This window comes from Daphnia carinata, chromosome 1, assembly GCF_022539665.2.
Source record: "Daphnia carinata strain CSIRO-1 chromosome 1, CSIRO_AGI_Dcar_HiC_V3, whole genome shotgun sequence".
NCBI lineage: Eukaryota > Metazoa > Arthropoda > Branchiopoda > Diplostraca > Daphniidae > Daphnia > Daphnia carinata.
This window is the reverse complement of record NC_081331.1, coordinates 12,497,683-12,522,596: the sequence shown is the minus strand read 5'-3', so window position 1 is coordinate 12,522,596 and position 24,914 is coordinate 12,497,683. Positions and strand designations below refer to the sequence as shown.

General features: G+C 41.8%; 2 protein-coding genes across 4 annotated transcripts in view; both read left to right on the top strand.

Moving 5' to 3' along the window:
- The window catches only part of LOC130691055 (putative inorganic phosphate cotransporter), an 84,085-nt gene that overhangs the window by 23,863 nt on the left and 35,308 nt on the right, over positions 1-24,914 (top strand). The gene's annotated exons all lie outside the window — the stretch shown is intronic.
- On the top strand, positions 5,391-23,906 carry LOC130691526 (uncharacterized). 3 transcript variants are annotated; one of them, XM_057514485.2, is made up of 17 exons: positions 5,391-6,232; positions 8,280-8,388; positions 10,314-10,536; positions 12,348-12,512; positions 12,579-12,659; positions 13,351-13,596; positions 13,697-13,857; positions 16,225-16,336; positions 17,019-17,314; positions 17,543-17,587; positions 17,917-18,146; positions 18,842-19,462; positions 20,765-21,022; positions 22,306-22,439; positions 22,561-22,643; positions 22,741-22,954; positions 23,028-23,906. In XM_057514485.2, the coding sequence occupies exons 1-17, from the start codon at positions 5,566-5,568 to the stop codon at positions 23,127-23,129; spliced, it is 3,747 nt and encodes a 1,248-aa protein (XP_057370468.1). In that variant the 5' UTR covers positions 5,391-5,565; the 3' UTR covers positions 23,130-23,906. The 3 variants fall into 3 exon arrangements, with proteins under 3 accessions (XP_057370468.1, XP_059351629.1, XP_059351625.1); XM_059495646.1 differs by lacking the exon at positions 20,765-21,022 and having other exon boundaries at positions 5,392-6,232; positions 22,564-22,643; XM_059495642.1 differs by lacking the exon at positions 20,765-21,022 and having other exon boundaries at positions 5,392-6,232.

Sequence of the window (24,914 nt, the reverse complement as noted above, 5' to 3'; positions counted from 1 at the left end):
ATGCCATCATTTTCTTTTTATGGGACTCTATCGTGCCTTCTTTGAACGAACGTAGATAACTCACTGAGGCTTGTGTATCGCACTGTGTAAAAATATCGTGACGAAACCTTTGGCTAAGAAATTTCTCCCGTTCTGCACGTAGGATCACGTCTAGACCAGAGGTAGCCACAAATGAATATAATGGAACCGTAAAAAGAAGGAAACTGTCAAGATTTCTGTGTGTAAACATAAAAAGCGACTTTGACGAGTAGTATTGATCTGTTCGAATCGCGGTCGAGACAAATGGGGAGTCGCTGGGTGTATGTAATGTATACGCTAACCGAATTCGCAGGTCACGATGTGTACATAAAACACTTTGGAAGAAGAGAAGACGATCCAACAGCGTTTCAGTGTATATAGTCTTCGTTTACCAGCTCACCTTTCCAATGTGTCACGAATCGCTACGAAATTTTGAAAGGAAAGCTAACGGACATAGGCAGCGGACGTATGGCGTAGAAGCGTGAATGTAGATACACGACCTTAAAATAGTCTGTTGGCCTGTGGGTCATTGACTGAATAGAATCGCTTATTCTAAGAGGCCAAGTAAAATATGGCGCCTTACGTAATCATATAGGAGCATGCCTACATACTGACTCTTTATTGGTGCTGGATGATGTGGTGGGCAGAAAAAAAAAACAAAAACAAATATTTTGTCACCTAGCTGTGTACAGGCTTAGTATATTCATTCTATTTTTAGGTTGTTGCTATAGATATTGTAAGCCTACATAGAGTAACGCTTCATTCTATCCATCCATCTCAATCTGCCTTCTCATTCGCCTTCGTGTTTGGCTCAGCGTCGTCGTCTCCGTAGCTCCCCATTGTTTAAAGAGAGAGAAAACAAAACAATAAAAACACGAATGTGTGACAGTTGGGAAGGGAAAAGAAGAAACTAAGCTATATATAGGAGGAAGTGAACTCTATGTATTGTAAAATACATTTTATACGATTATAGCGGGCATGGACTGAATGCATAGCTGGCCGGGTGCCACCAGAAGCTATTATTAAAGAAAAAAAAGCGTGCAGATTTTGCGGGGCAGCAGAGCAGAGCTATATAAGTAAAGATCTTCTGTAGTGAGGCCTATATCTAGTCCAATATATTTCCTCGTCGATTTATTACTGGCCGGAGATGACTAGAGCGTTTCAGCCGCTGTCAGTTTGAAGAGGTTTTTTTTCGTTTCTCCCAGCTCTTTTTCCTAGTGCAATATAAAGCTTTACGGTTGTTTATGGCACAATTGATGAATAACAAACATCCGCGAGGAGAAATATGTCGGGCATTTACTGTGACATTTAGTGGAATCGGCGACTAGCCAAGTTTCATCGCTACCTCCGTGATTGTTCCACGCTCTCTGGGTAAATACAAGTCAAGATGACGGAATCGATAAATGCTGCTGCAGACAGCCTGTGTGGCCATTTTCTTCACTCGTAATACTTGTGTAAACATACGTATAGAATATAACAGCATGCAATAACAAAGCACCCAGCACTGCAATATATATATATATATATATAGGTCTGATGAGAAGCACCCAACTATATATAGTGTACGCATCAACTACCGGAGACGCACGTCACCAACTCATCTATTGTATATACGCCAACATTAATTAGCTAGCATAAATAATTAGCCTACAGCATATTCTTGGGTGTGAAGCGTGCCTGAAGCTGGTTCGTTCTTACGGAGCAAAGAGATGTTGACTTTGTTACAATGTGCTGCAATAAATACGTATTTTCTTGGTGGAAATTGAGCCCAGTACACATATAGCGAGGTGCGATTGATAGGCTCATTATATTTATCATTTGGAGGGACGTCTATATAGGCTCGTCCTGTGTTTATTACTCCCCAGGAGTTGTCTGCCCCGTCACCCCTATGCAAGTATTCAGGACGTATAATTGGTATTCGGAGCGTCTTTCCTAGGCTTTTTTCTTACGGTTCTCAATAGCGTTCACTGTGCGCTAGATGATATCTAATAGTTGACTAACCTATTGTTAGACATAGGCCTATATACTCTACATGGAACAGATGAGTGAAGAATAGGGCTCTATATTGTGCACGCACTTTTATGGAAACTGAGAACTATTAATCGCACAGAGACGCTGAAATGTGTCAAAGCTTATACATTTATCCATGGCCCTATATCCATGTAAAACAGCCTTTGCGAATCTATGAAATTAATTACGTTGTGTAGATAAATTTTTTCTGTAACTTTTTTTTAAATCACGGCCGTTGAACGAGTACAGCCCGCGTCTCCGTTGCTACTACGCGAGAAAATCAAAAGACAGATCAATAGAAAACGAGGAAAAGAAGATGAAGCAGGGCGCAGGCAATTCGATTCTAGTGGCGCCAGTCACGCGCGTTTTTAGTCGACTTACAAGCAACTGCCTTTCGTCTTTGTGATTGCCTTCTCCCGAAGCGTACATATAGACGAGGCTATAACAAGGCCCAGTGAACTAATGGCTGTGATCGACGAATTGTTATGCTCGCGTGTCGACCTCCTACTCTCCAATAGGGCAAGCAAACTCGTCAGCCGCGGAACTTGTTCTATAATCTACAAGTTCAGTCAAGCGGTTCATTGACACAAATAACGACATGCAAAGCCATCAAGTAGACATAGACAACTCGGCGGTAGTTGACAGATGAATTCATCGACCCACGAGATTGTAGTTCGCCTGTTATTTCTCAACGTATACAAAGCAGCCAAAATCTGTCGACACTTGCCCAGTTGGTCAGTTCTGCCCACATTCTTGGCGAACGGCTCTTTGTTGAACCTCAGCGCAACGCATTTTGTATGTATCTCTATTCGTGCCCAATACCACAATGCGAACACAAACATCTTGCCAAAGTGAAACATGGTAAGTGAAGGGTGAGTTGGTATGTGAATCTTTTTAAGCGTAAGTGAAATTTTAGGGTGCATGTTGTGTACGTGCTTCACGTCTAGATCAACAGGTTCAAAATAGACTTGCGCTTGACTCACTTGATTCGTGCACTGCGTATCGTGTGATGGTCGGATTTGTCGGAATGTTTCCATCTGCATAATGGTAAATACATCACGGCTATTAACATACTTGCTCAAACTTTTTTCTATGCGTCTGTAGATGTCCACTATTGTGTGGGAACCACGTTGTCCAGTTATCCTTTGCTATTTCGTAACCAACTGTATATCGATTGACTGGTGCTGAACGTTTGCCAGTGGCTAAGTGCGTCACATGTGTCAGTCCTTTCCCGTAATTTGTTGAAATTCTTTTATTATACTTGTGTACGTGTTCACTAGTGGCAGTTGATGTCCTTGTGTTATTTTCTTTCTCAAACATTAAATCTTGTTTACTGACGGAACGGAGTTCTCGTTTGCTTGTTGATCACGTGCAACTGGCAAAGAGTTGTGTGCGAGTCACAATATACCTCTTTGAAAGTGGAAGCACTTGCTATTCCAAGACTAGGCCGCTATTTAGAAATAACCCAAACATGGCAGTGTATAGCGCCTTCTTTTGTATACTGCACGATAAAAGAGAAACAACCAAGTTGAACCAAGTTCTTGTTACGTATCGGACACACGAAATCAGGCAGCAAATGGTCTACTGTACAACCCTAACGATCAGCAAAACTTTGGTCTTCTTGTCCACTCTCCCGCAAAACAAACTGTTTACCCACGTTGCTCGTTTAATGGTCGATATTTCCAAAGGTGATGTAGTACTGCCCTCAAACTTTGTTCTCCACAATATCCGATGCCCAATTCCTACTTTTTTCCTATAAATGTCACATTGTGTTCTCTCGTGTTATTCTTGTATACTCAACGGTGAATTAGAAAATATCCAAAACTAATTTTTCGATGATGACCTCAAACTTTATCCCTAAAAGAATTCATATGTCACACCAGTCTGTCATCAGTGACACAGACAATTCATTGTCAAGCGTGACCAGGAAATTATACGCATGTCTTGCCGACTCGACATCGTCTTTACAACAAAGGGGATTTCCGGATAGCCATCGAAACTGTGGTCAAACTTAAGTGGAGGAGAAGCAAAGCGCTTGAACATTTCTTTTCCTTTATACCGATGAGCAGCAAGCTCTACACAACATAGAGTTTCGTGAAGCGTATGCTATAGAATCATCGATTTTCTTCCCCCTACTTTTTGGTCGGTTATATATTCACACCAAGGGGTGACATTGTCTGTTCTATAATAAAAAAAATTCTTTTTTGGTACGCCGACTAGAAATCAGTGCGAATGGAATGTAGCGAACCGTTGAGATTTACTTTTTGTTGGAACGACGTAACATAGAAACGAGAAAATAAAAAAAAAGCTATAACCGGTTATAAAATATCATGCGCGTACAGGCGAAATAAAAATAAAGAAATTATTCATATCAGGCGGTGTGATATGGAACGGAAACCGAAATAAAAAGCCTGTAGGCTGCGCATCTGTAGGGGTAAAAGCGTTGTATGCCCGTAGTCCGACGTTGAAGCAACACGATGGTCATGGATGTCGGCCTGAAGAATCGTGTATGGGTGGCCAGTCGAGCTGCGAGTCTCCGCCGTCATTAAATCAATACCTTTGTTACCAACTCGCTCTTTTATTTCTATGGAAGCGATAATATCAAACTCTGCTGTGACGGTGGTAAAAATTAACGGAACACATCATCTTGGAAAGACAATTCAAAAACCTCGATAAATTGAAATCCTCGGAGAATTACAATTTGATTGAAATCGCATAAGCAATCAGCTATTATAAGATGTCAAAGAAAAAAAAATGTATGCAGAATGGCAAAAGCCCATAGCTAGTCTATTCTATATGCTAATATCGTTTCAGGTAATCGATTAAAAATATTCTCGATTTTATGGCTCCCTCTCTTTTCTTTTTACTTCCTATTGCATAGCTCTGTCTTTGAATAGGACCTGAATCATTGAAATGGTTTTTAATATCGAAGATGACTTTGAACTATAAAATTCTGTTCGATTCACCGCCAAATCATACGTTGACGACTACAAATGGGCGGGGATGGAGGGGCATGCTTCGAATGATTTGCATTCCGCGTTTCGCTTTTCAAAGTCGAAAATCGCTTCGATAATTTATAGGACCTTTTTTGTGTTGACAAAACGAGAAGAATGGAAACTGGCCCAGCAGCGCAGTGGAGAATGACATTAAGACTCGGAGACACCAAAAAAATGAAGTGGCTGGCGTTACGACAACGAAACGGGAAAGCGACAGCAGTGCAAGAACGGCTAGCAGCATACACGGTTGACTCGACACTCCCTCCCCCCCCCCCTCCATATCTCTCTTCGACGTAGCACTGGAAAACATCCTACAACATGGGCTGGTGTCGTGCGCTGCCAGTTCAGTCAGTCACCGCACTCGGAGCGCATCACATACCTCCACCACATTCAAATAGTTTGTTTCTTTTTCTCGGAAAACATAAATAACTTGCCCTCCGTTGTTGATCGCGTTCACGTACGACAAAGACTGTTCAACTGAGTGACTTACAAAAAAGGGATATGGAGGAGAACAAGTTTAAACTGTCGTCGGTCGAATACCATGTTCACCAATAGCAAGTCTAGTGTCCATCGATCGGGGTCAGGATCGTCAGGTGAAACATCGGAGGATCATTTACTATTGTTTGATTTTCATCGAGCTTATCCGTCAGCGGATGAGCCAACATTAGCCAGGCTGGATCCTTATCAGCAACAGCAATCACACCCTACACCCAATCAGCACCAACACCCGTTACAGCACCACCCTATCTACCTGGCGCCCTCATCAGTGACATCCCAACAACATCTCACTCGTTCTTCATTTTCCAGCTCTTCTGGCCAAGCGCAGGGATCGAGTCAACGGTTGGATTTCCGGAATCTTTTGCTGGCGCCACCGGCGGCAGCTCGCAACGCTCGCGACGGAAGAGGTAGTGTCAGCGCGCCGGCCACTCCGGTTGACGATACTAGTGGTCTGGTTATTGCCGCCTCCGCAATTGCCACAGCTGCTGTGCCCCTCAATTTCAGCGTTTCATCATCAAGTTCCAGCGGAAGCGGAAAGAACAACAGTGGTCTAGGCAAATTCATGATGAAGAAGGTCAACTCTTATTCGAGTGGGGCCGGCATGGCTGGTTCCGGCACATCCGATTGCGTCCTCAGGGATCTCATCCATCCGGCGCACGCCGACGCCCTCAAAGCCCACAGCGCCCTGGCCATGAAACTTCTCAAAACCGGTAAGGAGACGAGAACCGTCTCGTGTTATTGATGAGTTCCTTCAAAATATATATACTCGTGTCTGGTGCTAAGCACGTATAACCATATAGTCCTTCGCGCACTAAGGCTCAACGTATAGACTATTGCTATAAAGGACGTTCGGTCGACCACGAGGGACGTATGCGAGTCGCTATCATAAAAATCTTGATTGATAGTTAAACACAGCAAAGCAAATCATTTCTTAAAACAAGGGAAAGTGGGGATTAGTCGTTACGGGTGGATGCCAACCGTAATGATATTGCAATCTTAACCGTCCGTCTGATTGGGCAATAATAATTACAAGTTACGAGGCGAATAATGATGTGACAATGTACGAGATCGATTGAAAATAATAAAGAAGATAGGATATCGCCTTGTCTTCTTTTGATTAGAAGAACATCCGTTTTTGTTTGTTTGTTTTGTTATCCTATCATCTGCTTATCGATGTACCCCAGTGGCTACTCCAGCTTTTCCAAATACGATGCTGAAGTCGTATTATCTCGTAATCTGTACATATAGCTGATTGGCTTTTTTTCTTCTTCCGCTTCTTTGTCGCCTAAAAAAATATACTTTATTCTTTTCTCTTAGAAGTGAGTCATATTAGGATATAAAGAACTTCATCAGGGAGGTCACTATCTGTTACACAGGAGCCTCCGTGAAAGCATGACGGATGTGTATGCCCTTAGAGTTGTATACCGGGATCTATGTACGTTACTCTATTGACTTCCGGCCTGCTGGTCAGCGGAGTCTTTCAACCAATAGATGGTTGTTGAGCTCGCTGACACGTTTCAGTTGCAAGTGTATTGTACGGACAACGAGTGGACAAGGAATTACACAACGCTGAGCTATACCATTCCGGATGTTTGTCTCATCTTTCTTAATCATCATTATCGTGAAGACAACCATACTGAGGCTGAATGTAGGATAGTGTTACGCTTCATTACAGACGAGTTTTTTTTTTGTATTACAAGGAAAACGCACTGTGAACTAACGAATAGGGAAGTAAACGTCCTCATTACGTTGGTACTCTGTTGTAATGGTATCATTTTTAAAAATTCTTTTAAGACCTGAGAAATAGTATCGTTCACCCAACCAGCGGATCTTCAACCTATTTTTTTTTTCTGGATAGTCTAGCGCTCTTATATCGTTCAGGGACATATGGACGTGGACAAACCAGAATGCCAAAATGATAAAAAAAAAATAAATATATAGACTATAGTTTAAAAACGTACGACACAGAAGAATAAAAACAGAAGCAAAATGGGATGTTTTCGAGAAGGCTCAACGTTAAGTTACCCAGGGCAACGGTCGTTAGCAAAGAAACTAGGCAAAGATGATTATGGGAAGCAAAGCCAAGTACGTCTGTTTTCGAAAACGTAAAAAAATAAATAAGACATACTCCCTCCTACGCCTAGAACATATCTGCCTCCGCCTTTCTTTAGTTGGCCTTCCGCTTTCTGTTTAGAAACATCGTTTTCAAGGCGGATCCGTTGCTCCGTAAGAACCATCGTATGCAGTAATAAGCGTCCACCTTACACATCTGTGTTATGGATGTGCATAACCTGTACCCTACACGAGGAGATCGATAGCTCCTGTGCTCTAACCACAATCCTTTTTCTTCGCTGCATACTTTTTATTTGATCTGAAGAAACATTTTCGCGTAGAGGCAGAAACGAAAACTTGAGCAGCTTAGATTGCATAGTGTTTTCAGTATATAGCACCAGAATAAATACTTCAGCTAGTATTGATCACTTGCCACTTCTTTTTTCCAATGCAGTTGGGATTTGTTGTTAGTTTCTCAAAAGGTTTTTCTGTCCTCGGTCAATATTATTCTCTAGTGGGTTCAATTGCTTTCGTGTAGATGTACCTTAATAGTAGGAACAGTCTTCATCATTATAACGACCAATAAAATCTTTAAATTGATTTGTGTCTGTTTTTTTTTTTTTTTGCAAATTTATGGCCATGTCTTCCTGCCATTGGAACGTCGGTGACATTTCTATTTTACGAACCATTCGTGATGGCGGGCAGTTTCTGATTTTACTCAGCAATTGGCTACCATTGAAGAACAACACGGCGAACAACTTCAACAACTAGTCGAGACTTTTCGCATCAGGAACGCCGAATTGAGGAAAGAAAGGTAAGAATTAAATCTCTGTTTTATAGTTTCATTTCTCCGCGTCTCTGATTTGAAAAAAAGGTGAATGGGAATCAATAGTTTGAAGGGTTATGCAAAAGAGTCACGGAAACCTTTTACAAGACGGGGGTCTTAGGATACGATCGAAAGGTAGTTAAATATTTTGTCAAAAATAAAACTTGCTCTTATTCCAAGTTAAGACTTTGAAAGCTTTGCAAGACAATTTTGTTGGTAAACATGACGAAAATGTAGAGAGGAAGAGATTTAATGCTTGACTTTGTCGTGACAAGAGTGACAACAACAAGCAGCTGTTAACGTACCGTTCTGCATAACGTTCTTGCCTATGATGATATGGAACAGAGAATCTGTGCAGAGATTGGTCCCCTATTAGGTCGTCCGATAGATAAGGTGACCATTATACACACAGCCAAATGGCATATAGAGAGAACAGCTGACTTGGGAGTAGCGAAATAACGTCTGTGCAGGCCATAAATGTCCTTAATAAAAAGAGCTCCTACAATACTGCGTATGTGTTCACGGACAACTGCTTCCATGGTAACAATCGAACGAGACATTATCCAATATAGCCCTCTCCTTGCTAACGGTGGGATATAAACGTGACTGAATTCGAATACGTACACATATATACACGTTTGCCCGGCTACCTCTAGCAATTGTTTAACTGAGGGTTTTTTTTTGCAAATCCAAAGAGCGTGCATATATGCAGTTGAACATTTTCAAGTGATGACGTGCGCCAGACAAGGCTGACCTCATTTAAAAATGATAACTATCGAAAAAAAATTGAAAAAGTGGTTGAAAATGTACGTTACAGAAATGTAATGATGTCCATAACGTTATTAGGTTTTCAAGTATAGCTAAGCTTGTCGGAACTGTATGTAACGATGAGTTGACATTCAAAGCACACGAATCTGCGTTATATGGACAAACTGGTTCGGACATTGACACATTGATAAGCCTCTATAAAAGCATACCTCTACTACCATTGTTGTTGTGTGTGCTTTTTTTGGCACTTCAGCGGAATAAATGGTATCGTCGTTGCGTCCTCCCTGACGTTATTACTGTCCGTCCGTGTTATTTTGTCGACTCGGCCTTTCTCGTACGTGCGTTATGTAGAGAAACGACTTTATAATGGCCAGTTCGTGACCCAAGTTCGACACGACATCGCTCTTTGAAGAGCTGTTGAAAACAAAAAAAAAGGAATGATTCTTCTTCTGTAAAACGTTATGATTAGCTTTGTGTGTGTAAGGAAAGGGTGTATCCACGTCCCTCTCTAGCAGCACATAAAAACAAAAGAGCAGTTGTTTCAAAATCAATATTGACCTCTGCAAATAAGGGCTGCTGTCTGTCTATTCAGACACGATCGTAAAAATGTTCAGTTTTCCTTTCTTGGTTTTATCCATTCTGAAATGATTTCTTGTAGCCTACCGACGAAGTCTTCAGCCTCGTTATCCACAAGAAACTCGATTCATGTTATGTACGATATATGTTTGTTGTATGTATGGTTTAGCTGATGGGAAATCTTCGTGACATTTGCACGCGCTCTGTCCGATGATTGCCTGAAACAAATGTCGGAGACATGCGACTTGTGCACTAACTTATTGGCCATGTATCAGTTGCTTGTCCCTCGTTAAAAAAACATGTCTTAATCGATTGTGGGAATATTAGTCAATGATTATTTCACCGAAGCACGCAATAGGGATTTTTATACTCAAGTTTCCTTGTTAATAACTTCTGTGTGCTTGAGTTTGACTGGTGGATGGATGATCGTCTTCAATGTCGTGACATTTTTCGCATAAAGGAGCACAGCATATAAGAACATATCGATCTGTGTGTCTCGAATAGATACAATTCGATTAGTAACAGGAAATGTGATTAATTATCATGTACGTGTCTACTTAACAAAACAGACCGAATGGCAACTACGGCCTCTTTCAAGTGTGGGAAACGCTGCTGCAGGAAGTGGAAGTGGATTCGGCTGTGGTGGCCGATATTGCCAACTGCCTGAATCGTCAGGTATCACGACCCATGATTGACGGAACGTTTCATCGTAAACTAGAGGCCCGTAAAATCTTCCAGCATCGCGAGCAGCTAGAGAATGCTTTGGAAAAGGCGTCGCAACAACTGGACAAGGTTCGTACAATTTTGCCTACATTTTACCATGTCGCGTAGAAGCCAAAAACGATTCAAGAAAGAAAACAATTTCCTGAATCCTCAATGATTGAAGTTGTTTAATTAGACCCAGAATCACTGGGTGATGAAATATCAGTTGGGAGAGCCTAGCACTGAATTCACCTCATCACCGTTAGGTTCTTACGCACATCTGAGGCAATCTCTCCTGTCAATTATAAGGTTCATCTAAAAAACAAATATATTTTGTTAGGGATGAAAAAAAAAAGGAAACATAGTTTATAATACCATGTATCCCTTCGTTTTCCCTTTTTTTTCGTACAAGCTTCGATTAAAGAGAGTGTGCGTATGTATCTATTGCATATATGTTTGTACATCAGTGTACATACATGCATTATTGATCTTGATGGATTTGGTGTTTCCAGTGTATAGGGCTCTATCTACTTGGTCTGAATCAACATTCAATTTCCGGCATAGCCTGGGCTGAGCTACGTGCACGCACACTGCACTATCTGCTACGACGTGGTTGAGTAGGATTGATGGAACAGTGCGGTTGTTTTTCCTGCAGTCTCAAAATATCCCACTGCACACAGCCTATTTTACGCAGATATAGCTTGTGTATAGATCTAGTCTAACGCTACGTTATGTACGCCCCCACTCTTCGTGCGGCGAGTTGCGCTCGATTCTTTTGTTTTGTCACATCTGCGAGTGGGTTGCCTAGACACACAAGGAAAAAAAAGGACAGCAAAACATGGAAGAATAGACAAACCGGAAGATACACGCCCATAATTTTTTTTTTTTTTAAGACAATATATCAACAATAAAGAGGAAAACCCTGTTGCATTTTGATGGAAAGTGAAATAGTTTCTGGATGGTGAATGAAATGTGTTTTTTTCCTCACTTTGCTATGGATGCGAGTTGCCTGCGCCAATGGGTTGCCACGGGCAACAGTGACTGCCACTTGATTATTAGATAAAGGCAAAAGGGCGGAATGGGAAGATGGGAAGGATAAACCCGCGAGTTAATAATAACCACAGGCACAGCATCGTCAGCAACAGGATTGAGCAATGGGTGCGTTGGTAACGGGCTGCACGTGGACTTTTGCCTGCCTACAATGCAATATGTTTTTTTTAATGTGAAGGCCCATCGATAAAGGTATAAAAGAAATATGGTGACCATTAGCAAAGTAAAAAGGCGTGGTTCTCATTCCATATGCTGCATACAGTTAAATAAGTAACCGCTATCCTACGTTGCGTTTAGTGATAAGCCAACAGCGATGTCGTAGTCAGATTCCCCCCCAAAAAACGCGGCTGCCCGCTGGTGATACTGGATCCATTTAGCGCACTAGCTGCCAAGTTTGAATAAACGTCGAATAGCCATTTCATCGTTTTTGTCTCGTGGTCAATAACTTTACGGTACATATGAATATCTTAAAAGTCAGATACCCGAGGCATTGTAATATTCATCAAGAGCTATGGTGGTACAGTAAAATCCAGTATAACCATATTATTAAAGAAGATGAGCTGGCCTCGTATAGTTCTACAATCGACCTTTGATAGGATTTCGCCGCATGTCGAACGAAATACACGAATGCGTGTGTCGATGTCAACGGACACGCGCACATATTTACATCGAAGTTGCATTTTCTGTCTCATGTACTAAGAATCCATATTCTATATATGGCAGGACAATACGACAATGGGTGACTTAAAACAGACACATTTGAAATGCTATTGTAAAAACACGGAAAGACGAGGCTATAGAAGATGTATTACAGAATGTTAAACTAATGTGTTTCGTCTTTGAACGAGCAGAGTTACCAACTGTACGATGAAGCTTACCAGCAACACCTGGCCGCGCCTAATACGTTGACATTAGCTGCTTACGTTGAGCTGCACAACAACTACGTGCAGGACGTTCACGCTGCCAATGCCATGGCCGACCAATTTCACAACGTTATCCTGCCGCAATTAATTCAGGTAGGATTTAATAACAACCACCAGTATACCTGTTACTCTGATTCGGCATTTGTTCACGAATGACAGGAATTGGAGTGCGTGTACGTTGACCTAAGCAAAACCATGACCAATACTATACAACAAGGTTGTGAAGCCATGTCGGAAAGGGTAAGTTGATAATCTTAGTCGTGATTCAATTTGAATTTGAATGGTGCAAAGAGAGGTCATCCGAACGGTCAGTTGGAAGTCATTTCGCTATGTGAAAACTGATTTGAAAGTACCAGCACGGTCCGAAATCGTGATCAGGTTTAATGCTGACGTTATTGCTGTTTAAGAAAAAAAGATGACTTTGATGTTGATTTGATTTTCCATCAGGTTTCAAAAAATGCCTGTCTTTGATCTTCTCTTTTCAATCAGTTTTATTTCAATGATTGACTTTGACTTCAGCAATGTACACCTTGCCCTCTTCCGTTCTCCTTTCAACAGTTCATAACAAGATGCTGGCCCATTCGAAATGCAATAGCACTATCATTTCATTCTCTATCTTCACAATTCTTGTGAAATCAATATCAAAGTGTACATAAAGGCTTTGACAAATTGGAAAAGAAACGGCTTTCACGAATATGATACGTTATTTATACAGTATAAAGACCAGTTTTTCATCAGTTCACCTTTATACCGATCGCTGTATCGTATTTACCTTCCCAAAAAACCTAAAATCAATACATCCATCTATTTATTTCTTAACTGAGATCGGATTTATTAATCAATAAAAAAAAATATCTATAGATATAGAGTCATTCTGCCTTTGTGTCCCTGGATGATTGATTCTGTTTGCACCCATGTTATTACCGTTCAGGCGGAAGGAACCTCATCGAAACGTTACAATGCCCTGGCGAATCATTGCCGGGCTGTCAACCCTCACGCGGATTTGGCAACTTTCGTTCGTTCGGTGGTTGGTGGTAGTGGCAGCGGAAGTGGCGCAGGCACCGGCGGTGGAGGCGGATCGGTGCTAACTATTCCGAGCTCGTTCAACAAGTTCACGTTCATACCACCGAGAAATCCTCCACCCGGCAGCGTATCATGTTCGCAGCACGATATTCAGGTATCTCGAATCATTCACAGCCGTAGGAATACGCACATCCCCCTAAATTAGAAACATTCATAAACATCGATCGTCAACTATTTCGCTGGCACGTATGCAGGACGCGTCGTTAGTGCTGAAAGACGAATTGGTTTTCGATCGACTGGCCGGCTTCTCTCTACGAACCAAATACGAGTCGCTCAAGAAGGACACGGCCGAGGTGGAGGCGCACGTACGCCAGTTAATCGAATGTCTCGAATCGCTGACGCGCCTTCAGCAGCGGTATGAAAAATGTGTTTACATTTTATATCTGTGCGTTGCGTTTGTTTTTCAACGGCCCATCAGTTTATTTTCTATGCTTACGTGGAAAGTATGCGTCATAAGCATTTATGGTACCTCCCATTGCTACAGATAAATGTCGCTTGCGCCCCGTTTTCTTTTTAGGATTGGTACGCTACTGATTATGCGCTTGCCTTTTTATTATAGCAATCATAAAAAGCAAGCAATTTGCATTGCCCGTAGGACGCACCATCATCATTCCAGTCTGTCACCATCAATCTTATTCAAATAGGATGCCCTCCCCCTGTCTCGCACCCACATTTTTTGTTGAACTTAATTAATTCAGTTGAAAAACTATACGAGATTACGAGAACAATTTCATCCTCAACAGTGCCGTCATTGTTTTGGAAATGTCTGGACTTCTCAGTTGGGGTTTTCTACTTGATTGAATATTAAGAGCATTGATTGACATGAAGTAACCGACGGCTCGTGATTAACGAGTAATCAATGACAGGGAAAAAAACTTGTGTATTACACGGGAGGCATGCGTAGATTTTCACGAAATCGAATTTCATCGTAACTAGATTCTCCTCGTTAGTATAGTGAGCCAGTTAAAATTCTTTTTAGCTGTTACTTCACCTTCACGTTGGCCCAATAACCTCGTGCAATGTTCCACGAAGATTCTGATACCTCACGTACAAGGAGCCGTTATTGACCGTGACGTTATATAGCACATATTTTTAGAACAAGAAAAAAGTTGCCTGTCTTCTTGTGGTCTTTAATAGAGTAGAAGAAAGACAATCTACGCGTGTGTTGATACGCGCTCACGGTTTCATTTTACCCTTAGTACCGGTAAAGAAATAAAAAGAAAATATAACAACCCCCCAAAAAAAGCAAACGCGAGACGTAATAAACGCCCTCATGTTTTATCGACCCAACCACAGCTATTCCAATACTACTATTTGTTGTTTGGTGAAAGAAGAAAATAAATAAATAAGGAAACACATATTCCGGCTGTGCGATGACTAGTGTATGCCCGCTGTCCCACTTCGCGACAAATCCTTCGAATCAATAAAAAAGCTTTTGTTTTTCAGAAGAATAAACATAGAATAGTAGTCCCCCATGTTCTTCTTTAGCTAATGAAGTTCTCAGAACCATTAGCACTCTGATCGTATAACAACAAAGTTGGATGTAAACTTATAAGTAGCGTTCAAGTGCAGCAAATAATAGAGAGGGTCCAGAATGGCACGTCCGGCTACACAATGTGTAATGATGGACTGCCAAACTTGGGCTATAGGCTGTGTAGCTACATCAGACCAAGAGAGTGCAGTCAATCATTTTTTTCTTGTTGTTGTTGAATGTAAGGACTATATACAGTTGACCCCCATGGTTGTCGCGATCCTCAGATCGCCCTCTTGAGGCCTCCATTACGCTGAAGAGGTTTGGATTCGCAGATCTCTGTTCGTGGGGGGCCGCAGAATATTGCATTATTTACAGCTAGATTCGTTCGTACAGCTGTAAAAGGTGTTTATGTTGCAACTCCAATGTCGTCCGTAAGGTAGACGTTGTGTTGTGGGAAAGCAGCGCATTGACTGCCTTTTGACTGCAGTGGCTGTGTGTATGTTATGATATACAGGACACGCTTGACCTTTGCGCTTGCTCGATATTTTCCTGCTTCCCAATTTTATTTTCTCTTCTTGTCTCTGACTTTCGACCTTTTAGACAATAAAGGCCATCCCCACGTCTATGCGGAACTGTTTGATGCATTCAGCAGGCAAGATTACCTAGAAATCCTCTCTTACTTGTTATTTATAGATGAACGTTACAAGCGACACATACATTATTGATTGTCATGAAATTGTACGTTGTTCGAACTGTGAATTGCACGGTGAGGTAAAGTACGTATATATAGAGAAGTACACAACAGTGGAATAAAAGCAAAGGGCAGACAGGAAGTCATCGATTTGATAGCACAGCAGACGCGAGAATGTTTCAGAACTCTCTTCGCTTTTTTATTTTGCAAAAGCCATGCATTGACGCCACGGCTATATTTACCTGTGCAGCTTCCAAGCTTGGGCTGTATTGACTTTCGCGCGTGCCTCCTTCTCATGGCTCTTGTACCGTAGATCTTTTTTTTTTCCTCTCTGCATTGTTGAAGTGTTTCAGCCCGGGCATTCCCTTTCTTCCGTATCTGCGGTGCTCTGTTTCCTATTCTATCTTGAATATCTTGACTAACGATGTTTCTAAAAGTGCCTTGGGTTCTCGAGCCACCATTGGCAAGTCACCGTATCGAATCAGACTTATCGTTTTAACTAGCTTCCTATTAATAACACCGTATGCAACTATAATAAGTGTTCGCTATTGAAATAGGAGTTTGGAGTCAAACTCGTACAACAAAGCCAACGAGCTGCAAGAGGAGATCTGCGCCAAGAAGTTGGAATGGCGGATGGCCCAGCTCCACCTCGCCGCCGTCAAAGCTCAGGTAAAAAATCGTGAAAAGGATTTTTCTTTGCCACCGATATCGTGTTTCGTACACCACAACAACTAATTCGTCCAGTGCTGGGAGCTCTTCCGGTACGTTTTCAGCATGTGTACGTAATTTAAAATGCAATCCGAGACTGATTGGATTGTATAGCCCAGAGAGGCAATCATTATTTCCACACGTCAATCTGAGGACAGTGACGGTAATTAGGTTGGCTTTTTGGAATAAAATAGCAAGTTAACCTCACCGGAGCAACCACTTCGATTAAGACAACACAGCGACGTGCTTTGATTCTCTGTTACGTTACGTTAAGCAAAACCAACGGCATCTGTAATTCATCTTACACAAAAAAATGGTAGAGAATGAATGCAAAGAGGAAGACGGTGGTTATCATGTGCCCACGCAATTAAAGATGATATTTGAATCGACGAAAGGTGAATCAACACTGCGCACTTTAATAAATGATGCAGAAAAAATATAGTAAGACCACAACTGCGTCAGCCCGTTCAATATATTCAAATGTAGTTCCGCAGGTTCCTCCTTTTTCATTTTCGTTTTCTTTCCTAATTTCCTACGAATAGCTATTTGAAATGTAAAACTTCTCCGGTTGTGGATAATGTTTCATTTGAAATTCTGCCTTTGTTCTTTCTGTGTGATATGCCTTGAAACTGACGGTGAACAGCGTGACTTGTACGGAACCAAAGCTGAAATGGTGATGGCGGAAGTGGCAGCCGCCTCCGGAGGCTCGCATCAATCGCTCCAGCAACTAAGCAGCCGAGGCAGTAAGTTTAACCTGATGGCTGGCGGAAGCGGAAGTGGTGGAAGCGGTGGTACAGGCATGAAAACCAAGTGGATGAAAGCGTTTAGGACGTTGACCAGCAGCTCGTCCTCACAAAACGTGACCGTTCCAGGATCGGCTTCTTCAACTACTGGATCAAGTCCGCCTCTTGTCAACAACAACTCTGTTGCTACCGAACAGTAATTTCTTTTCTATTTATTCAAACTAATGAATTTCTAATTGGATTTTGATGTTTCATTTGAAACGAAAACATTTTGTTTGAACAGAAATATTCGGTTGCTATATGAAAGGCAAATCAGCATCGTAACCGCTTCTATACATTTTTTTTTTTGCCTCTTTTTCTTTTTCTTTCCAATGTTTTTCGTTTTCATGACTTGGAACGAATGCAATCGCGTTTCCACCAACAGGGGATCTCGACTCTATCAAGCAGTCATGGCCGTGATTGCTCTCAGGTATGACCGTTTTACATCATCGTTCTGCGTCTCATTTTTCCTTTTAAAAATCCCCCCCCCCCGTGTTTGCTATCTCGCCGTTCTATTTGCAAAGTTTACAAAGAAAAAAAAATGGCGACCAGGGTTTATTAAGTTGATGGCCAGGGATTTTCTTTTTTCCCTTTTCTACGCTAAGAAAAAATCATTTGAGAGGAGGGATCCTTTCCCCAACTGGGTGTGTTTAAAAGATGAACAGCCCTTTTTTTTCAAATGTCTAAACAATATCATCAAATCCCTTTTGATTTAATACGATGAAAGTTTTTATTGAGCTGAAATTGAAATAAAAACAGGAAAAGCCCCAGTTCTTCGAGCAGCAAATCAGAGCGGCAGCAACAGCGCTCCAGCGTGTCGTCAACAGTGGCAGCCGGTGCATCAGGAGTCTTTCATTCGACCATATCATCGTCGGATCTCCTTCAACATCATCATCTAATGCAGAATCCCGACGGCCAGCGTCACGTTTTCCAGGAGAACACGTACAAGAAGATAACACCGTGCGACGTCTGTTCCCAAGTTCTAAGAGGTATGGCACGGGGTCCTTTTTTTATGTTCACCCTTTTCTTTTTCTTTTTTTTTTTTTCTTTCAAAAGGGGACAAAGATGAGTAGATTAACGTATTCCTGCTGCGCACGTAAAGTGGCAATTATTAGAAATATAGCCACATGTGCCATTCAAAGCATATGTGGGTAGGTGTAGAGTTTCTAGACGAGTCCGACGCGTTGCCGTGACAGTCAGCACTGCGCACCTTCCGCCGCACAGGTCGATAGGTGCACACAGTCAGCCACGTAAGGTCTTCTTGGGTTTGAAGTCTTTTTTTGTTTTAGCAAGGAATATCATATAGCGTCGCCGGCAGACATAAGTGTGACCCACTGTATCGCTGAAGCCCCAGGTAATTGAAATGACACGTCGATGGGTACGCTAGTTGGGCAACCTATCTACATTTCATTCGCTGTTTTGTATAGAGTATAACAAGCAAATAGCCTCGAAATTCACTTGATTTCTGTTGGGTAATTGACAACGATCCTTTTGGGCAGGTTCTTTACATAATCAAGCAACGTCAGGGTCTGCGTGAGTTATATATTTATAATGAATGCGCCAATATACTCAGAGTCACACCAGTAAAAACAGGACTGGATTCTTAAAGCATTTCGTCTCATGAATGAATGATCGATCAATTTCCTCTTCCTTTTCTCTTTTGAAAAATAAAACAAATCAAAAGGCCATTCGCGTCAAGGATGGAAATGCCGACTGTGCAAGATCAACGTCCACGCCGATTGCAAGACTGGAGTTGGCCGTTGTTTGCCGAAATCGCGACTGCTGAGACGCCAGAAATCCAGTTCGGAATTGGAAACGACAGCATCACAGCGGATTCAGGCTGTCAATTATGAATCGCAGTATCAGTTCCAGCAAGTACAATCACAACAGCAGCAACACACTGAGGACGAGACGATGCAAGGCGAGGACGGTACAATAAACTTCGGCCGTGAAGAAATCGATCAGACGTACATTGTGCTGAAACAAGCGAGCGAAATGGCCGTCTCATCCAGCACGGCTAACGTCGGCGGTGGTAGCTGTAACCGGAGACCGCAACATCATCAACAGCAGCAACAGACGTCGCAATTGTCTTCATCATTGGAACAACCGCAACAGCCAAACGTCTCGGCCAGCGATCAATCATTAGGCAGCAGCACGGGAGCAATCAACCGGTCGGCGGGTGTCATGCGTATTAACACGTCATCCACTCAGCTGCAACCGGGCACGTCGTCATCATCACGGAGAGCCAATCCCAATTCACTCAGCGTCGGAGATCCTTCTGCCTCTTTCCTTTCGTCGAGTTCAGGTAAATATGTGCACAGTGCAGAGACACAAACGCGCATTTTAGAAAGAAAAAGAAGAAGGTTCTCGGGATTCTCTGCATTTGCTTGTCCTATTTGATTTTCATCATCGTGATGCATTTGCCGAGAACCCTATTATATGCGTCAAAGAGCGTTTCAGAGTCGGAACCATTTTTCTAGCAATCAAGTTAGACGAGTTATATGGCCGGTGGATGAGGGTAGAGTGTGGTCGTCCTGAGGGAATGCGTCAAATCGACCTACATTACACAATGCGACATCAACAACAACAAAAACGGCCGTTGCCAACAGACGATGGAGACGTAGACAATGATAGAAGAGGTAAACGAAAAATAAAGTCAAGTCGGAATATGTTTTTGTTTAAAAGGGGACAACATAAATAAATAACTTCCCATTAAACATGGAAAAAATAAGACAATTGAGAACAGAGGCACTAGGAAAAGAAAGAAATGCAGTTATGTTAATAAGATAGCATTTACATGCTTACATCCAACATGATCCTTTTGAAAATTGAGTAACAGGGCAGGGAGTCACGTGTCAAAGAGGATAAGATCGTTTTTCATTTTCACTAATTCGATGGCTGATATGGTGGACACTACGGTGGAACATTTCTATCGCGTCATCGTTGTTGGATATTTCATGATTGAAAATCATTTTTTTGATTTTATTAACTCATTCGGTTGCTCTCCCATCTGCCCAAGTTGAAGAACTCCATCCACTAATCGCAATCTCGTTTAGCGTGAAACGCACGATGATTAGCGTCCCACTTTTGAATTTGCTTTTGCAAACATATGGGAAAAGTTTGTCTTGTAAAAAGGTCAATCAGCCAGAAGTCTGAAAACTTGTACGAGAAAGAAAAACAAATATTGGACCAAAATTGAAAAGGTCGTTACGTTTACAGAGGAAGGTTCCAGGGTAGGGCCTGGAGCACTTGCCGAACAGGATAGGAAACCAATGTAGCACTCAACCACTTTGGTTCATCCGTTGACATCAACTCTCAACTGGAAGGTGAACTACTACACTTGTGGCTTTGATTACGACCGAAGATGGCCGTGGTTTTTAACGTAAACCCAAAGCCTCCCGAGTTCCAGTCCGAATGCTCCACCATACTTTTATTGATGTACACATTGCAGGCAAATAGAGTAACAGACGTTGGCGTGTTATTGAGCCGTCCATTTTCGTTTTGTATGTGCCCTTCATGTTTGTTCTGATTGGGTTCATCAATCTCACTGTCTCTCCGTCTGACGTGCGTGCTGCTGATGTTCCATTTCCAATCTCTTCGTTCACAGCGCCGCACAGTCCGCGCCGTCACCAGAAGCTCAACTTGCGGATGAAGAGTTTCTCTTTGGACGAGTCGGGCGAGCATTTCCACCACGTCGGAGGCGGAATGGGCGTCGGAAGCGGACACCATTCGCACGGCCATCCGCACGGTCACCACCGTCTCACCCAGCACCGTTCGTCCAATCCGACGGCGACGACGACCAGCAGCAGCGGGACGCTCAACAGCAACAGCGCTCACAACAGTCAGGCGTCGTCCTACTGTCAATGTAATTCTCTTAATTATTTGCGTAGCTACCTCGTTACGGCTCGCGTTACCTTCGTCACATATATTTAAAAGAAACGAGATGGTCTACAATAAGTCCAATCAACTTGCAGCAGCGCTTCGATATACTCAGACGCGTGATCGATGTATTTGACGTGGATAAGAAAAGTGGGGTGCTTTCTTGTTATTGTGTAAACGAGTAACGAATTGGAACGTCTTGTTAAGTACTGTTCTTCTTTGTCTTTGCTTTTCTTGCCTCTACTGTCGTCTGTGTTTGATTGGACAGGGTTATCTAAACTTGTCTTTCACTTGAGCCACACGCCCTTTTCTTATACAACGCACATTATTATTACGGTTGCGTATATGTGTATGTAATGTAAGCACTCGCTTATATTCTACCGTATTTCCGACAACGTGAAAACTTGTCATTCTTGTTCCTCGCCATCTATTTACTTCATCTCTTTCTTAAACTGTTTTTCTTTTATTATAGCGAGTTTATTCCGCGCGTCGCAGAGCTGGTTATTGTATTACGTTGCACATGTCGTTGTTCCACTATTTTTGCTTTGTTTCGTTGTTTAACTGGCTTGTAAAGGACTTCTACTTGGAACTACTTATCATTAACACTCCTCCAATGTTTTTAGCTCTGTCCTACTCTCGCTCCTCTGTTTGTTTGTTTTCGTTCGTTTTATTTTCCATACTCCGCTATAACTGTAACACATACTGCAACACATACTAACCCAGTCTATATCCACCGCTACGCAACTATTCAGCGTACATACTTCCACTATCGATTTTTCGCGAAAAGAAAACGCGCGTGCATGAAGCTCAATTATAAACGCGCTTCAAGTCGCTTTGTCTTCGCCATACATCTCTCTCTTTTTCTCTCTAATTCGAGCATGCTACTACTGCAACTGCCGCAACTGGTTCTTGGCTTTTGACTCTTGGGCTCTTTTTGATCTCTTGATTCCGCTCTCTACGCTCTTTGTTTGTTTGTTTTTTTTTTCTTACTTTTATTCTTGTATTTTTTTTTTGTGTGTGTCAACTCTTTATCTAAGTGTATATAATAATATCTTGCAGCGGATGCTTTTATATCACACGTACATAATTTTATTTACGAAATCTATCTTTCGTTATGCTTCGCTTCACGTACGTTTTTAATGGGGAAAGGTTTTGAGAGGGAAAAAAATTAAATTATAAATGTTATGTTCTATTCATAGTACGAGGACCATCATGTTAACTCGTTGGGATTTGTTTGAAACTTTGTTTTTCTCTTTTCTATACACGCAGCTCCTTCGAGTCCCGTGCACCACAGTCGCCGTTTGCTGCTGAGTGCAAGGAACATAAGGATGAACTCGGTCGAATTGCCGGACGAAAACGAAAAATCGCAGAGCTCGGCCAGCGCTTCTCCATGTCCCTCGCCCGTACGCGTTATTTAGCATTATTTGATTCCTTTCTTAAATTATATTTATATTCTTTTTGTGGGGGGGGGGGATATATGCAATTAATACGATTAATCGTATTTTTCTGTCAATTTCTGGACAGAAGGCACAGAGGCTTTTGCCCACCAATCTCTACGTTGTCCTCTTCAATTTCAAGGGCAGAGAAGCGGACGAACTCGATCTCAAGTAATTATCATTTTTTAGTTTACTAACAAAGGCTTATAGTATGTGACCCCATTATTGATTCATTGACATTGTTTGATGATTGAATTCGATGAAATAGGGCTGGCTACAAGGTGACAGTGATCGATGCAAGCGATCCCGACTGGTGGCGAGGAAAGTGTTTGGGAAAGATTGGCTTCTTCCCATCAAAATACGTGGCCAAATTGGCGCCCAACGAGAAACCACTTCAGGTGACGCACAACTTGCAACTCGGAGGCAACGACGACGCGACAGATTCCGATCCGAATCGTCTCACCAAATTACTACGGGATCAGGTAGGTTCATGTTGGCGAATCAAATCTCATTGTTATTGTGTTTTTAATTGTTCTTTCATTTTTAAAACTGCAGATTGTGATACAAATTGGCGAAGAGCAGAACGGGATGATCACTGTTCGCAATGGTGACAATAAACAAGGATCCTGCCCAACTCAATATTTACAAGAAGTTTGAAAGAATCAAAGATAAACTCGTAGAAAAAATGAAATCTGCACACGAAACCAGTTTTATTTCCATACCATGACTCGTTTAGACCGTAGTGGCAGAAGCAAAAGAAAAATTATATATTGGAAATGTATAAGAAACTGGTTGATTTTGTTTGGAATTGTTCTATCGACGCGGGACAAGGTGACATGCTAACGGGAGGCAGTATTCCCCAGTAACGGATATCTTCAATTTGATGGAGAAATTTGTTAGCGAACATGACGCTGCGTTTCGAAAGTAACTCACTAATTTATTATGTTGCTTTACCCGCAATTTCCATCCTAATCAAATTTCACGTAAAAAATTAAAAGTTCCTTTATTCACGAAGTCAATGGCAACATTCTGGAACTTTATCCCCCCCCCTTCCAACCTGAGTCTTTGCCCTTAATTTCTTTTAGGAAATATTCGTTGTTTTAAACACATTGCCCTCAGAGCACCAAAATGTAATTTACAAAACCTATATTACCTGTTATATCATAGATGTTCATCGTACCATAAGACAGTTATACCTCCTAGTCCAATCCTATTAAAACCGATCCAGCCTTTATAATTTGACAAACGCCTCATCCCTTTGACTGTGACCATGTAATGGCAAGGTAGAAGCTAAATTGATTAATATGAGCCCTCTCCCCACACGTTGAGAGTGATCTTGTACACTAAGTCGCCCTTATATACCTATTTCCATGTCTTTGTTCGTTCTCGTCCAATCACGCACTGTGTTCTTACCCCATTGCTCCGATCAGCAGCCCTGAGCAAATATATATAAAAAAATTTATTCCTGCAGTACTTTATACCAGTAATAAGCATTTAAAACTAAAATTGGCTATCAGGGAGAATAGAAACCAAATGAAAACGAAAACTTTGTCGTGATTTGCCATGACGTGGTAAGCGGAGCTTACCGGCAGAACGTGAACGCATAGAGCAAGGCATGAACGAAGTGTAAAGCAACGGAGGTAGATGGTGTATAGATCGTGAATTCGTGAAAACACAGCCCGGTATGTCCTTATTTTGCACGGCTGAGGTACAGAATTTGAAAGGCACAGCATCCGTTGCCCATCTAGCCGGAAACGATTTTGCAAGAGTGTACGTATTTAATTAATTTGCCACTGTATGCAAATACATTTTTATTGATAAGCTAAGTTGAAGTATACTTCTCTTTAAGTTAATTGTGTGGCCAGCACCAAATAGGTTTCCGCAATAAAAATTGTTTCTGGCCGCAAGAACGACTAAAGAAACGATTCATTACAATTTCATTGCACCGCTTTCTGAGTCATTCTTTCTACCTCTAACCAACAGCCAAAATGGGTTACCATTGAATTGCGATGGAACTAAAAATGAATTTTCTTTTTTTGTAGACGTTATAAATAAGGTAAGATTCAATAATGATGTCCGCTTCCGAGGACCATTTTCACGATGTCACATAACAGAGGAAAATGCAGAACAGCTTGTAATACGTTTCATTTACAATCGCCCTGATGCTGGTTTGGCATGCAAAAGTTGCACTTCACTCAAAAGTACTCTGCCTACCGTAAATACAATCCGTTTTCATCGAAATTTAATTAAGAACGCGATAATATGGAAAGCCAATCATGCTGCATCCTCGTGAGATGAACAAATTTGCGTACTTTCACTCGTGGTTTACGCTGTCCTTGTCATGCTACTTCCTGGTTTGCTATATGTCAAGGATGTCTCCCAAATTGGATGATTATAACACGTGATTGTGAGGGGTTTTCGCTTTTTTGGTATTCGCCATAA

Excerpts from the sequence above, each read along its gene's own strand:
- LOC130691526 (XM_057514485.2), top strand. The coding sequence starts at position 5,566 with ATGTTCACCAATAGCAAGTCTAGTGTCCATCGATCGGGGTCAGGATCG. Across the intron at positions 12,660-13,350 it reads GTGAAGCCATGTCGGAAAGG|GCGGAAGGAACCTCATCGAA; the intron begins GTAAGTTGATAA and ends ATTACCGTTCAG. Across the intron at positions 22,440-22,560 it reads CTTCTCCATGTCCCTCGCCC|AAGGCACAGAGGCTTTTGCC; the intron begins GTACGCGTTATT and ends ATTTCTGGACAG.